Genomic DNA, 16,107 nt, shown 5'->3' with positions numbered 1-16,107 from the left:
AAGCGGTGTTTGGAAAGGGGCTTGAGACAGTCTCACCAGTTCATGAGAGCGTGGAACAGCGGCTGTCAGGGAAGATAGACCAAGGGAGATGAGATCGGCTTTCTTTGCCCCTCGCTCTAGGTTTCAACCGTCAAACTAACCTGTTTGCTTCTGGCTGTAAATGCCAAAATATCGTTGGGTAATATTGTCTAATGAGACAATGATAATAATGATATAATAGGAATAATAGCATCTAACATTTGAATTTTCTATGTGCCAGGGAGCATCTAAGTCCATTACAAGACCCCCGCCCGCCTTTTTTTTTTTTTTTTTTTTTTTTGAGACAGAGTCTGGCTCTGTTGCCCAGGCTGGAGTGCAGTGGCACAATCTCGGCTCACTGCAAGCTCTGCCTCCCGGGTTCACGCCATTCTCCTGCCTCAGCCTCCCGAGTAGCTGGGACTACAGGCGCCCGCCACTACACCCGGCTAATTTTTTGTATTTTTAGTAGAGACGGGGTTTCACTGTGTTAGCCAGGATGGTCTTAATCTCCTGACCTCGTGATCCGCCCACCTCAGCCTCCCAAAGTGCTGGGACTATAGGTGTGAGCCACTGCGCCTGGCCAAGACCCGCTTTTTAAAATGCCGTATAATAAGGATACAATACGTATTAGACCTGTTGTTTACAGATGAAGAAACAAAGTCCAAGGAAGTTAGAGTACTTGCTCAAGGTCTCTCACCTGGAAACCAGAGAAGCTGGCATGAAAACCAGCTCTGACTGCAGAATCTGGACCCTTAAGTTTCATACCATTTTTATAATGTACATACTGCTGGTTTTGGCCATTTTCTGTCTTCTTTCCCTTGATTCTTTCATTTCTTCTACAAATATTTCTGAAGCAGCACCAATGTGCTGGGTACTGAGATCAGTGGTTGGGATACAGGGTATGAAGGGTTCACACCATCCCTGCCTTCATGAACACAACAGCCTGAGGTTTAATTTCATGGACACAGGAGCCTGAGGTTTAAATTTCATAGATGCAGCAGCCTGAGGTTTAATTTATGGACACAGCAGCCTGAGATTTAATTTCATGGACACAGGAGCCTGAGGTTTAATTTCATAGATGCAGCATCTTGAAGTTTAATTTGTGGACACGGCAGCCTGAGGTTTAATTTATGAACATGTGAGCCTGGGGTTTAATTTCAGCCAGATAGTTAACATCAAGGTAGCTCCAAGCACCAAATCTGCCTGACCCCTTGAGAAATGACCCCTTTAGCTGTGTCAACTAAAGATCCTCCCCTTTTCCTCAGCTCCTGGGAAACCCCAGGTGATCTTCAACTCATGGAGGGTAAGTCCACCAGCAAAACCCGTGGAGTGAAATGCATTCCATCTCACTCTAGGCAGAGGCAGGGCTTCTTTCAGCATTGCCTACCTGTCAGCCCAGCCTAGCACTTAAACACATGGGCTCTGTATTCATAGAGAGTGCATATGCCAGCTCTTCCTCTCTATAGCTGTGTGACCTGGAATAAGTTACTTAACCTCTCTGTGTCTCAGTTTCCTCTGTTAAAATGAGATGTGATAGTATCTTATAGACAATGTATGGAAATTATTGAGCTCAATCTACTTTAGCTCTTCTGTCTTCCTGAGCTTATGTATTTATTCAGCTAATATTGCATGAATAAATTCTGTTACAGAGGCCAAATTCATCTATACAATATTCATATAAAGTTAATTCATTTGAGCCAATCATGATTTACTGTCAAGGAGATAAAAACAATTAAAATACAGAATGAGTGATGCTTTTTCAGCAATAGACATGGATTGGAAGAGGTGTTTTGAGACTGTATATTTTTAACTTAAGGCATTTTGCTGCTATAAGGAATCCAGTCATGTGCTGTTGGCATCAGAGATTTCTGGGAGCAGGGAGGTGGGGCCCTCATTCCACAACATGTCTCAGAAATGTCTCTGACATTTTGGAAGGCGAAGGCCTGTTTCCCAGGGTCAGCAGTTAGGGAAAGAGGGTCTTGATCATTCTAGTGAGTCCCCAGCCATAGCCCTTCCTGCTGATGTGCAGATGCAGTTAATCCTCATCGCTTTGATTATTCATGAAAGACATGATAAAGCCATTTAGTTCTCTTTAAATTTTCAGGGGTTCCATTTCCCATTATTGTAGGACCCTGGGGACCAGGTATCTGGCCATAATGAAATCTCCCTTATCCTGGGGCTCACGGTGGGACAGGCAGAAGAAATGAGGGAGGTGCAGGTGTTTCTGAGGCCACTGTGTGGTGTAGTGTCAAGAGCACTGACTTGGGAGTCTCTAGCTCTCCATATTTGAGTTCAAATTGGATCCTCTGATTAATTAACATTATAGCCTAGAAAATAACACTGAAACTCTTAATCTCAGAAATCAGTGGGTGTTTATTCATGTGCCAAGCACTGCCCCAAGTTCGTAAATAATACCTAAGGCTGGCACTAATATCATCCCCAATGTACAGATGAAGAAACGGTCTTAGTGCGGTTAGGAAGATGGAGCTGAGACTAAACCCATGGAGTCTGACTTTAGAGCTCATGCTCCATTCTCTTCTCTGTCACATACTATTCAACAGGGAGGATTTTAGGATCTTTTTTTTTTTTTTCTTGAGACAGAGTTTTACTCTTGTTGCCCAGGCTGGAGTGCAATGGCACCATCTTGACTCACTGCGACCTCCTCCTCCCTGGTTCAAGTGATTCTCCTGCCTCAGCCTCCCGAGTAGCTGGGATTACAGACATCCACCACCATGCCCGGCTAATTTTTGTATTTTTAGTAGAGATAGGGTTTCACCATGTTGGCCAGGCTGGTTTCGAACTCCTGACCTCAAGTGATCTGCCTGCCTTGGCCCCGCAAAGTGTTGGGATTACACATGTAAGCCACCACCCCCCGCCGTGAACAGCATGTTTGAAGAGCCTGGTACATAGTACTTGACTGACAAAAGTGAGTGTATGTCTTAATTCCCTTCCAGCTCTGAGACCCCATGCACTGCCTGCTAGTTGGGGCCTTGAAGGAAATGGACTCAGCACAGCTGGACCATGGGATCATGGATGGAGTGATGCTGGGACAGCCACAGGGGCCATGAAAAGGGGACCTCACTTAATGAATATTACATACCAGAGGCAGCCAAAATATCTGGAAAGGATATTCAGACTGTTGGATAGCATGAGAAAGAACCCCAAAGACTGCTTAATAGATTTAAATTTACAAGATCACTGGGAATGATTTTTCCTCCCTCTGGGATTAACTCAGTTGGCAGGGCTCTCCTTAGTTCAGCAAATAACTCTTCTAGAATATAGAAAAAAATGGCTTGTGACAGCTTTTTGATTCACAAGTATTTACTGCATTTACTACATGGCAGGAACCAGACACAAAAAGAATAAGAATCAGTTGCTTTGATGGAGGGGCTTATAGGTTTGGGGGAATGAAATTAAAAAAAAAAGCAAATCAACACTTAATAGGAATAACAATAACAATAATAATGATAGCTAACACTTACTTTATGCCTGGTCCTATGTTTAGTGTCTCCCAAGCATCAGCTCATTTAACATACATAGAGACCTTCTGAGGAATAAATGCATTGTTATTATTCCCATGACGTGAATGAGGAAACTGAGAAGTATTTTGCCCATGGTGGTAAGCTTTGGACATAGACTGACTCCAGGGCCCAGGCCATTAATCTTAGGAAAATGGAGGGATGAGGAAGATGCAGTCTGGGATGCAGAAAAGCGTAATACATGCTAGGTGATGTCAAGGGCCTGGAATCTTAGTGGTTTAAGACAACAGAAGCTTCTTTTTTTTCTCCCTTGGTCACATAAAGCTGAAATGCAGGGACTGGGTAGAGACGGGGGATAGGAGAAGAGAGTGGAGTTATTCGGGGTCCCAGGCCGAAGAAGGCTCTGTAATCTTTAACATGGGCTTCCCAGGTTGACTTCAACACCTACTAGAAAACTGGAGAGAAAGAAGGAGAGATCATGGAGGATCTCACAGGACGGGGCAGGCCTGGAAGTGATGTGCATCGCTTACCTCTGTCCATGTTTCGTTGGTCCAAACTTAGATGCATGGGCCCTGCTAGGTACTAGGGCAGGCGGCAGGGAAGATGGTTTAAAAATGTAGTCTCTGGCTGGGCAGCTGCTTACAAGCAGCAATTCTGTCCATAAAAGCAGATTACAAAGCTTTTATAGAATAGGCAAGGGCCACACAACTTACAGAGGCTGCAAGTCCTTTGGAATTACTGAACTAAGGAGAAATAGAGGGAAAGTGGAGAGAGAGAGAAAGAGAAGGGAAGGCAAGGGCCTAGATAATGAGAGCTGTGCATGTCCAGAAGCTAAGGGGCCTGAACTTGTCCTGAGAACAATGGGAGCTGCTGTGGAGTAGCAACAGGAAGTGACAAGAACAGATTGGTACTCGTGGAGAACCATTCCGGCTGCAAGTAAGGAGTGAAAAGATTAAGGAGAGGAAACTGACAAGGAAGCCTGTTGAATAGCTGCTGCAGTCACGTGGGGAGAGATACTGGGGCCAGAAGTAAAACAGCAGTGGATGGAAGAGAGAGAGTTAGGTGATGTAAGAAACGCCCTACTGTCCGGAATTCTTTATATGAAAGCCTACCCCCATTCCATGTCTCATGAAAGCCCAGCCCACCTCCACTTCTAATGAAGCCCCCCTCACCTCTCCTGAATGCCCATTCCCACTTTCACTTTTCTTTTTTTTTCTTTTTCTTTTTTTTTGAGACAGAGTCTCACTCTGTCGCCAGGCTGGAGTGCAATGGTGTGATCTCGGCTCACTGCAACCTCTGAGTCCCTGGTTCAAGTAATTCCCCTGCCTCAGCCTCCATAGTAGCTGGGATTACAGGCACATGCCACCACGTCCAGCTAATTTTTATATTTGTAGTAGAGACGGGGTTTCACCATGTTGGCCAGGATGGTCTCGAACTCCCGACCTCGTGTTCTGCCCGCCTCAGCCTCCCAAAGTGTTGGGATTACAGGTGTGAGCCACCGCGCCCAGCCCACTACCACTTTTCATGAAGACCCTTGTCCTCCACGCTTGTTCAGTTTATCTGCCTATCATCCACAGTTTAGAGTTAAATGCCACTTCCCTGGGGATGCCTTCCCTGATTCCACCCCTCACCTCCTCTGGTGCAGGTCAGGTCTCTGTTCTCAATACTCATGTCACCTTGTATCTCCCTGGTGTAGCACTTGGCAAAATTATCCATGTGACTATTTGATTTATACGCCCATCAATGTATAGGGCTTCTCATTGAAAGAAGAGAATCTGTCTTATTCCCTACTGAATTCCTAGCATCTAATTCAATGTCTTGAACACAGTAGGCCCTCACTGCATATATGTTGAATGAGTGAATAAGTAAATGAATGAATCATAGGATTTGGAAACTTGTAGCATGTTGAAGAAGAGCAAACCATGATTCTTGGGTTGCTGACTTGAGTAACTGGGTAGATATTGGTGGCTTTTAGGGTCAATGATGGTTTTCTTTTCATCAAAATATACTCCTGTGGTGATGCTATAGATGGTTTTATCTTTTCTGCTAAAACTGTATGACTGTATCCTGCATGTCCAAATCCTTCAGCCACTGAAGATCCTTACTTGCTCCATGCTCTTGTGGTTTAATGATAAGATGGTGTTGGTTCAGGGAGGACCACAAGTACTCAGGCACACAGATGGTGTGGAAAGGCCTCATAATGCCCCCTTTATAGATTCTTCCCCTCCCTTGTGTGGTTTATCCTTTTAAATAGTTTGAATGACACTGGGAAATGCCTCATACATAACGAATAGAATTTAATCATTGAGTTACCAAATTTAACTCCATCTGAAAGTTAAGTTCTGCTTTCCTTTCCAAGGTCTATGGTTCAGCCAAGGCTGTGGTGATCAGAGAAGCTTCTCTCAGCCTGCTTAGTATTTTCCCCAAATGTCTTAGCTGGATGCCTGTCGAGAAAACCTCAACTGAGCTCAGTAGAGATCCAGGGATGCTTCTTCCAGCCCTTCCTGTGACCTGCAATTGGGACCAGACTACAGGAAGTTACAGCTGTCTTTAGGTTGTCTCTAAACTGTCCTCATGGTAGGGAAAGCTAAGACCACATCATGGTAGAGCTGGAGGTGAAAGAATTTGAAAAGTCATTTGCCTTTGTGGAGTCCTTTGGGTAAAATAATCTGTCTCTCCGTGTTTCTCTCCAACTCTTTATCTTGGAATAACTTTAGTTTTACCAAGAGATTGAAAAGACAATACAGAGATTTCCAAGATACCCTTTGCCCATACTTCCTTAATGCCAACACCTGACATTGCTATGGTACACATCAAAACTAAAGAAACAACACTGGGGCTGGGCACGGTGGCTCACACCTATAATTCTAGCACTTTGAGAAGCCGAGGTGAGTGGATTGCCCGAGCTCAGGAGTTCGAGACCAGCATGGGCAACAAGGTGAATCCCCGTCTCTACTAAAATACAAAAAAAAAAAAAAAACATTAGCCAGGCATGGTGGCAGGTGCCTGTAGTCCCAGCTACTCAGGAGGCTGAGGCAGGAGAATCAATTGAACCCAGGAGGCAGAAGTTGCAGTGAGCCGAGATCAAGCCACTGCACTCCAGCCTGGGTGACAGAGCAAGACTCCGTCTCCAAGAAAAAGAGAAACAAAAAACAAACAAACAAACAAAAAACACAGAAGAAACCACAGATACCAAACGGTTAACTAAACTGCAGACTTTATTCTGATTCCATCAGTTTTTCCATTAATGGCCCTTTTCAGTCCAGGAAACCACATTTTGCGTGTATTTCTCATAGCTCCTTTGTCTCTTCTCATCTGTGATGGTTTCTCAGTCTCTTCCTATGGTTTTCATTACCGTAACAGGTTTGAGGAGTACTGGTCAGGTATTTTATAGACTTTCCCTCGTTTTGGGCTTGTACTATGTTTTATCATGATTAAATTGGGGTTATGGGTTTGGGGAAAGAATATCAGAAAGGTAAAATGTCATTCTCATCATCTCAGGGAGTATGACACACACATGGAAGCAGCACCTTTTCCACATCAAATATTTGGCCAGGAGTAATTCAATAAACATTTATTCAGCCACTGATAGGTGCCCAGTACTATGAATATAAAGAAACCTTTCCCTCCCTTCTGCTGTCTTTCTTCTGTGCCTCATCCCCTCTCTTCTTACCATTTATAGACTATATGTCAAGTATTCTGCTAAGCCCTTTGTTTCTCCCTTAATCCTTATGTGAGGTAAATGTTACCATTTTCATTTTATAGACACTAAGTTCTTTGCCTAGTGTCCCCCCACCACCTATTAAATGACAGAGCTGAAGACTGGATTCAGGTTTGCCTGTCTTCTTCTTACCAAACAACCCAGCCTTCAGTAGATGATAACTCTGCCCATGAAATGTTGCTGGGAGGATGAACCATGTATTATTCTGTTCTCACCTTGCTAATAAAGAAATACCCAAGACTGGGTAACTTATAAAGAATAAGAGGTTTGGCCAGGTGTGGTGGCTCACGCCTGTAATCCTAGCACTTTGGGAGGCCGAAGCGGGCGGATCACCCGAGATCAGGAGTTCGAGAACAGCCTCGCCAACATGGTGAAACCCTGTCTCTACTAAAAATACAAAACTTAGCTGGGCATGGTAGCTCGGGCCTGTAATCCCAGCTACTCAGGAGGCTGAGGCGTGAGAATCCCTTGAACCCGGGAGGCGGAGGCTGCAGTGAGCTGAGATTGTGCCACAGCACTCCAGCCTGAGAGACAGAGTGAGACTCCATCTCAACAACAACAAAAAAGAATAAGAGGTTTAATGGACTCGCAGTTCCACATGGCTGGGGAGGCCTCATAATCATGGTGGAAGGCAAAGGAGGAGCAAAGTCATGTCTTACATGGTGGCAGGGAAGAGAGCTTGTGCAGGGGAACTCCCCTTTATAAAACAATCAGATCTTGTGAGACCTACTCAGTATCACAAGAACAGCACGGGAAAGACTCCTCCCACTGGGTCCCTTCCACAACATGTAGGAATTATGGGAGCCATACTTCAAGATGAGATTTGGGTGGGGACACAGCCAAACCATATCAAACCATAACCAAATAAAAGGCTGTAAGGATTCTCCTATAGCTTTTATTAAAGGGTTAAGGCTACCCAGACAAGAGAGGACAGTATGGCTTCCCAGAGGAGCTGACATCTGAATTGGGAGAGAATACCATTTTGGAGAGAAAAAAACAGCATATGAAAAGGCACAGAGGTTCAGAGCTTCAAATTTTGCTTACTTTGATGCCATTAGATTACATTAGGAGTACACCATAAGATAAAGAGTGTTCTGAGTAGGATGAGAAGGTCAGGGTGGCTGGAGGGGAGAGTGCTGATCTTGCCTTATCTTCCCTGAGACAGTTTCTGAAAAGGCACAGAATGGAGGTGCATCTCATGTCCCTCTAGGGGCTGGCTGGGGGTGGTGGAGCAGTGACAGCATCAAATGGGATCAGGAAGCCGGGGGACATGCTGGCACCTAGGCTCACTTCATCTTCTCTAACCATTAGCTTCCACTTCTGTAAAATGGGAATGATGTTTGCTCACTGCCTATAGTAATCTCTGCTCAGATGATATGATGATAAAGGTAAGAGGACTCTGAAAACTACAAAGCATCAGATATCAGACACAAATGCAAATAACCTCACAGGAATAGTAATGCCACTCTCCAGAAACTGAGCACACCCGGATCAAGAGGCTCAGAGTCATTGCAGCTTCATCAGCAAGGCTTATTAAACAGAACTGGCAACAAAACTCTTGAGGTCCCAACATGAGTGTCATTCTGTTACTTGTTTTGTTACTTTTCCTTTAAAGGATTGTGACCCAATTTTCAACCAGTTTCTAAAGATCTTACTAAGAGCACTGCCATTTGGGGCCATCTTGTCATGCTATTGTCAGAGGAAAACAATGTCCTCAAAGATATGACAGAGCATGGAGGCAGTGGGCAATTCCAATGAGAGTGTATCCTGCTCCGGATTGAATTATTTTTCCATGCTGTATTCAGTTTTCCTTAAAACCATAGCTAAGTTTGGTATTCCTCATATGCTGTCTGCAAATTCCCCATCTCAGCCTTTGATGAAACTTGGACAGAAGTCTTGGTGCCATTAGGGCTACACACTTTACATAACCCTATTTAGGAAACTTTGCCCCAGCTATTACTAGGTTTAATCTTCTTTGTCATCTCATCAACATCAAATTAGGAAATATGTACCTGGGCCTGTCTTTTGGATCTTGAAGACATCTATGCTGAGCACTGGGTAGAGGTTGAACCAATATTTGTTAAATGAAGGACTGAAGAATCTGGGCTGGCTCTCCCAACATTTTGGGTTGCTGAATGGAAAGAGAAGAGGTTTTGGAATCAGCCAAATTGAGGTAGGAATCCTAGTTCTGCAATTCGCTACTTTGATTTTCTTCAGGCCTCTGCTGGCCGGCCATAATGAAAAGGGAGGGAGAGAGGCAGCCCTGGGAAAGTGGTAGTATCAGTTTCTCATAAGTGGTAACAAATTAACACAAACTTAGTAGCTCAAAACACAGATTTAGGATATTAAAGTGCCAGAGGTCTGAAGGGCAAAATGGGTTTCACTGGGCTAAAATGAAGGTCTTAGCAGGGTTGTGTTCCTTCTGAAAGCTCCAGAGGTGAATCCGTTTCCTGCCTCTTCAGCATCTAGAGGCCACCTGCTTCCTTGGTTCACAGGCTCCTCCTCCATCAGAGCCAGCAGTGTAGCTTCTCTCAATCTCTCTCTGATTCTTCTACTTCCCACTCCCTACTGTTTTATTTTTTATTTTTTTTATTTTTTGAGATGGACTTTTGCTCTTGTTGTCCAGGCTGGAGTGCAATGGCAAGATCTCAGCTCACTGCAACCTCTGCCTCCCCGGGTTCAAGCGATTCTCCTGCCTCAGCCTCCTAAGTAGCTGGGATTACAGGCATGCCCCACCATGCCCAACTAATTTTGTATTTTTATAGAGATGGCGGTTTCTCCATGTTGGCCAGGCTGGTCTCGAATTCCTGACCTCAGGTGATCTGCCCACCTCGGCCTCCCAAAGTGCTGGGATTATAGGTGTGAGCCACCGCGCCTGGCCCCCACTCCCACCTTTAAGGACTCTTGTGATGACACTGGGTCATCCTGAATAATGCAGGATAACCTCCCTATCTCAACGTCCTTACTTTAGTCATACCTGTAAAGTTCCTTTTGCCAGGTAAGGTAACATACAGATACCATGGAGTCACTGGTCTCTCCCTGCAGGGGAGTGTGATGGTGTGGGCTCTCTGCAGGACTCCTTAGATTTTGTAAGACAGTGCCCAACTCATCCCAGCTCAGCAGAGTGTTCACATATGTGGATCTGCACTTGGCCGAAAATCTCTTCTCTAATGGTAACCTTGAACTGCCACTCACCACCTATCAAATCTCGTTTGAGAGAACACTATTGAAAGAGATCAGTCCATCTGAGAGATAGGTCCAACTGCGTTTTTCAACTCTGTCTTAAGATTAAACCAGACCACATCCTTTTGGCCCCAGAATATATGCTCTCACTAAATTTTGCTTTACACTGATGGTCTTAGATTACATTAGCAGTGAACCATAAGAAAAAACTTCATGGAAATAGTTGCATTTACTGTAACAGCTTTGTTGAGGATGTTTATTGCATTTCAGCATACATTTCTTATGAGAAACCACAGAGAAAGAAAGAGTCCTCTGGTCCCCAAAACCAGTGTTAGTTATGGTTACCCCTAGTAACTGCTTTATTTCAATCAAATGAACACTAGTTCACGTGGATGACCATGTCCCCCTATTTTCACTCACTATTAGAAAGCTAAGAGACAAAATTGTTCATCTTCAGCAAAGTTTTAGGACAACATAGCCTGTGCTATATGCATTGACTTATTTTCCAACCCTCAATGTCCACTTTCCCCAGTTCCTTCACCTGTTTTATACTTTAGTCAGTATTGTTGGTAGCATCTGTAAGCCCAGAATAGAGCATGATAAAAACTTTTTTATCTTCCGAGATTATTTTCTCTTTTGTAAGACATATGCCCCTGATACATTCTTCTTTGCTCCAAGAACAAAACAATAAAAATAAAAACATGAAATGAAATGTCATAGGTGTCAATGTATAAACACTAATTCTCAGCAGAATTGAGTCCAGCATCATTGTAAAGACTGAAGCTTATGCTGATAGTATGAAAACAAGTCTCTAATGCTTTGCATGCTGAGCACACTAAGATCATAAATGCCAGCATTCTAAATGGCTTGCTTGCTGTTAACAGATTCGCTGGAACTGAAAGCCATTTCTTTTCTACGGGATGCTTAGCATTTATTATGTCTTTATTCGTGGTCGAAAAGTATCAGCAAATTTGCTAAAGTGATTGAAGATATTTTTCTTAAGGCATTCCTAAAGTTTCCTATCTTTGCCTTCATGGTTCTGGATGTGAACTTGTTTTCTTAGATAAAAACAACAGAAATGTACTCTACACTATATAGAGTTTTGATAGTTACAGAAAGCCAAGTTTTCCTTTTTTAAAATCAATGGTATGCTAGCAAAACCTCCAGTGAAATATCTCTGAGATACACCAAATCCTAAGAGTTTATTTCTGAGTTCATCAAACTACAGAATTAGTGACTCTGAGAACCTCTCAAAGCCTCTAAGATAGGGGATTAACCTCTATATCCACAGAGTCTAGAACATGCTATGTATTTAATTAATATGTTTTGAACTAGTGGGTAGTACCTTCCACTCTCAGAAACACTAATGTTCCACCCAGACCCCGGTAGACCAATGACAGACATAGTGCTTGCCATGTAGCGGGCATGCAATATACACTGAATGACTGGCACTGAGACACAGACAGACCATGGGAGAAGTTTCTGCCATCCCTGAAATCCAGAGCAGAAATTTTGTTTTCCACCATTCTCCCCCTTGGCAGAGACACACCTGACAGATGACATTGACATGTGCAACCACTTTCATGAATGTACTTAGGTTTATGTATGATTTCTAGTGTGCTGGTACAATCTGTGCCCACCTTTCTCCCAGTCAAGAAAATATAGCAGAATACAAATTAGTAAGAATGTCATTAATGTGGGAACCATCTCAAGTGCACTGCAATTTACTGAAAAAACTAAGTCACTGACAAAATGACCATTTTGTCATTTCAAATAATAGCAGTAGTAGATGACTTGTGAGACATCTTACAATGATTGACACAACTTTTCATCATGATACCAAGACTGTTGAGAATGCTTCTCAACAGGAACCATCTCTGAAAGCCATCGTGTCCTCACAGGCCATTTTGGCGACCTTCCAAAACTCCAGAGAAACATCTCTCAGGCTTATCCTATCCCCAATGCAATCATCTATATGGGCTCTGCTGTCCATGTGAACTCTACCAGAACCACAGTGATGATTCCTACTAAAGGACATGGCTCACATAAGACCTCAGGGTGGTGTCACTCCACTTCCACCATCATGATCTTAAAGAAGAGAAGTTACAAACAGCTGACTTACCACGCCACCACCAGCTGAGTGCACGAGCACAGACATCCCTTCCCGGAGGTTGGCAACTTCAAACAGCATCACGTAGGCTGTGACGAAGTTCATGGGGAATGCAGCAGCCTCGGAGAAGCTCATGTCATCCGGGATCTTGTAGACAAACTCCACTGGTGTGCAGACCACCTCTGCCCAGGCATTGTAATTGACAAATGCCATGACACGGTCTCCAATCTGGGCATGGGGAAACACAGAGTTAGTGGAGGCTACCTAATAATAGAGGCTCAAGGAGAGAACAGAATTACTGGGAGCTGGCCAGGCACTGTGGCTCATGCCTATAATCCCAGCACTTTTGGAAGTTGAGGTGGGTGAATCACTCGAGGTCAGGAGTTCAAGACCAGCCTGGCTGACATGGTGAAACCCCGTCTCTACTAAAAATACAAAAATTCACCAGGCATGATGGCACATGCCTGTAGTCCCAGCTATTCAGGAGGCTGAGGCAGGAGAACTACTTGAACCCAGGAGGTGGAGGTTGCAGTGAGCTGAGATCACGCCATTGCACTCCAGCCTGGGCAACAAAGCAAGACTCCATCTCCAAAAAAAGCAAAAAGCCTTATTGGGAGCTATCCATGGTACAAACACACGGTTTCTCCTGACTCATACACTTGAGAACTCTATCCAAATTTTTGAGTATCACAATCATTTTTTTTTTTTTTTTTTTTTTTGAGACGGAGTCTCGCTGTGTCACCCAGGCTGGAGTGCAGTGGCGTAATCTCAGCTCACTGCAAGCTCCGCCTCCTGAGTTCACACCATTCTCCTGCCTCAGCCTCCAGAGTAGCTGGGACTACAGGCGCCTGCCACCACGCCCGGCTGATTTTTTGTATTTTTAGTAGAGACGGGGTTTCACTGTGTTAGCCAGGATGGTCTTGATCTCCTGACCTCATGATCCGCCCGCCTCAGCCTCCCACAGTGCTGGGATTACAGGCGTGAGCCACTGTGCCCGGCCCAGAATCATTTTTTAATACTTTGATGAAACGAATAACTTTAAAAATACATTTGCAGTGAAAAAAGCTAATACGTACATTTCACAAGTAATACAACTGATTTAATGAACCATTGACAGCTCTATGTTTCTTGTCCACCCATCTTCAGCCACTACCCTCTCCTCTCCAGAACCAGCTAAGTTGGTTAGTTGAGAACCCATTCCTTGAAACTCTGAACATTATTTAGGTGGTAGCAAAAGTCGTGGGAAGTGTCAGTGCATCTAAGGAAGGTAGCAAAACAATGCAGAGCCTTCCTTCATTCTTTTGAAACCATCCTTTCACCTGGCAAACTTCTGTCCTTCCTTTAGGACTTCTCAAAAATGCAGTCCCCATAGCCAAGCATGAGGAACTTATAGCCTGGTTGGAGAATGGATTTCTCCTCACGCGAGGTTTTTCTTTTTCTTTTCTTTTTTTTTCTGAGATGGAGTTTCGCTCTTGTTTCCCAGGCTGGAGTGCAATGGCGCGATCTCAGCTCACTGCAACCTCTGCCTCCCAGGTACAAGCTATTGTCCTGTCTCAGCCTCCCAAGTAGCTCGGATTACAGGCACGCATCACCATGCCTGGTTATTTATTTATCTTTGTATTTTTAGTAGAGACGGGGTTTCACCATGTTAGGCTGGTTGTGAACTCCTGACCTCAGTGATCCACCTGCCTTGGCCTCCCAAAGTGCTGGGATTACAGGCGTGAGCCACTGTGCCCGGCCGAGAGGTTTTTCTGTATGTACATTTGATCACTATAAAATCTATGATTTGCTAAACAATCATAATGTACTAGACTGTAATCTTCGTTTTGTCAGTTATTTAATCTACATGAAAGCTTAATAGGATATTATTCTTATTATAATTATGAAGAAACTGAGACTAAGAATGGTTGAATATCTTGCCTAATGACATACAGAGTGAAGCCTGTCTAATTCCAAGTATTTTTCCATAACATCATAATAAGCACCCGCCATGCTTGCATATGAAGCCCCTTCTTGATCTTAGGTTCTAGGCACTGGAGATATAACTGTAAATGAGGTATAGCTCATGCTTTCAAATTATTCATATTCCTTGATATTTTCATATGGCAAGTGCTATGAGTGATAGGGCTTAGAGGCAAATCTACTTGGAAGGGATATTTCAGCAAAGAATGCAGTCTTAAGCCAAAAGCATGAAACTATGATGGCGATGTTTCAGATATTGGTCCAAAGATAACAGAGTTCATTTTTCGGGTGTGGGAATGGTGGGTGGGGTCAAGGGATGTCAGAGTAGCCTGGAGGTGAGCGCTCCCAAAACCCTGGGGATTTTCCAGGTTGGCCAGTTCTGTGTATTTTGGAATAGAGCTGCTTCAGCCTCAGTGTGTGTCTGGAATGGGATCCAGAGGACTTGATTGTCCGTTTGGCTACAGGATGATATAGTATAAAGACAACAGACTGATCTTGGCACCATTCAGACCTGGGTAATGAGAAGTTCAGGTGAATGAGACAGTTGGGGACAGCATCAACAATGTTCTAAGTGAGCCTGGCCACCTCTGCTCCAGCTGCCAGGGCAGCTCTGTCGGGGCTGGGGGTTTGGGTTACCTAATTCAGGAAAGACACCTGAACCACAGAATCAAATTGCTCTGCCCCAGTGTGTCTTCTGGGGCTCTTGTGACAGCAACAAGAGCAAGGCAAAGTCTAGTCTGCTCGCTTTGAGAAAAGAGGCAAGTAATTAATCAATGTGACGATCCGACAGCTGGGCAAGGAGGACATTCTCACTGCCTCCTTGCATCTACTTTCCTTATGCTTGGGTAGCGTGGCATGAACCTAAGCAGGTCTTCCCCTCTCTGAATCCTCCCAGGACTTCTGGAGAGGGAGAGGTCCTTGCCTAGACTTATCTGTATGTTATCTGTGGCTCAGCCCCCACATGTCTTCTTCTCTCTCCTCCCCCAAGCCCCTAAATGACCCTAGATTTCTTGGATACTGGAAGAGGGTGGCTCTCCACACTGGTGGTGACAGCAGTCTGTCCCAGAGAGGGTACAATTAAGAATAAAAGATTAGCCAGGCCAGGTACAGTGGCTCATGCCTGTAATCCCAGCACTTTGGGAGGCTGAGGTCTTGGGAGTTCAAGACCAGCCTGACCAATATGGAGAAACCCCGTCTCTACTAAAAATACAAAATTAGCCAGGCATGGTGGCGCATGTCTGTAATCCCAGCTACTCGGGAGGCTGAGGCAGGAGAATCACTTGAACCTGGGAGGCAGAGGTTGCAGTGAGCCAGGATCTCACCATTGCACTCCAGCCTGGGCAACAAGAGCGAAACTCTGTCTCAAAATAAATAAATAAATAAATAATAAATAAATAAATAAAAATAAAACATCAGCTAACAATAAAAAGTGGCAGCAGTGGGTGGGAGCTCAGACAATGTGAGCAAAGGAGAAGGGAAGGATCAACCCCTGTGCCTATTCAGCATTGACGCCTGTGTCTCCCTTATGGCCATGCTGGAAAAGCAGCAGGAAACACAGGAAGCTTCATGCTCACACCCTTACGCTTTTGTATCTGCTATTTCTGCACTTGGTGCTCTCTTTCTTTCGGGAAAAT

The 16,107-nt window shown here is 44.3% G+C and overlaps 1 protein-coding gene across 1 annotated transcript in view; it reads right to left on the bottom strand.

Annotated features, from left to right (window-relative positions):
* Nucleotides 1-16,107, bottom strand: part of VAT1L (vesicle amine transport 1 like) — a 193,355-nt gene that overhangs the window by 144,159 nt on the left and 33,089 nt on the right. The window contains exon 3 of the mRNA XM_012505583.2: nt 12,524-12,739. Coding sequence (XP_012361037.2) covers nt 12,524-12,739 — 216 coding nt within the window. The remainder of the gene's footprint in view (nt 1-12,523; nt 12,740-16,107) is intronic.

This window comes from Nomascus leucogenys, chromosome 2, assembly GCF_006542625.1.
Source record: "Nomascus leucogenys isolate Asia chromosome 2, Asia_NLE_v1, whole genome shotgun sequence".
Taxonomy (NCBI): Eukaryota; Metazoa; Chordata; class Mammalia; order Primates; family Hylobatidae; genus Nomascus; species Nomascus leucogenys.
Note: the sequence above shows the minus strand (reverse complement) of the source record. Positions and strands in the feature narration are given on the sequence as shown.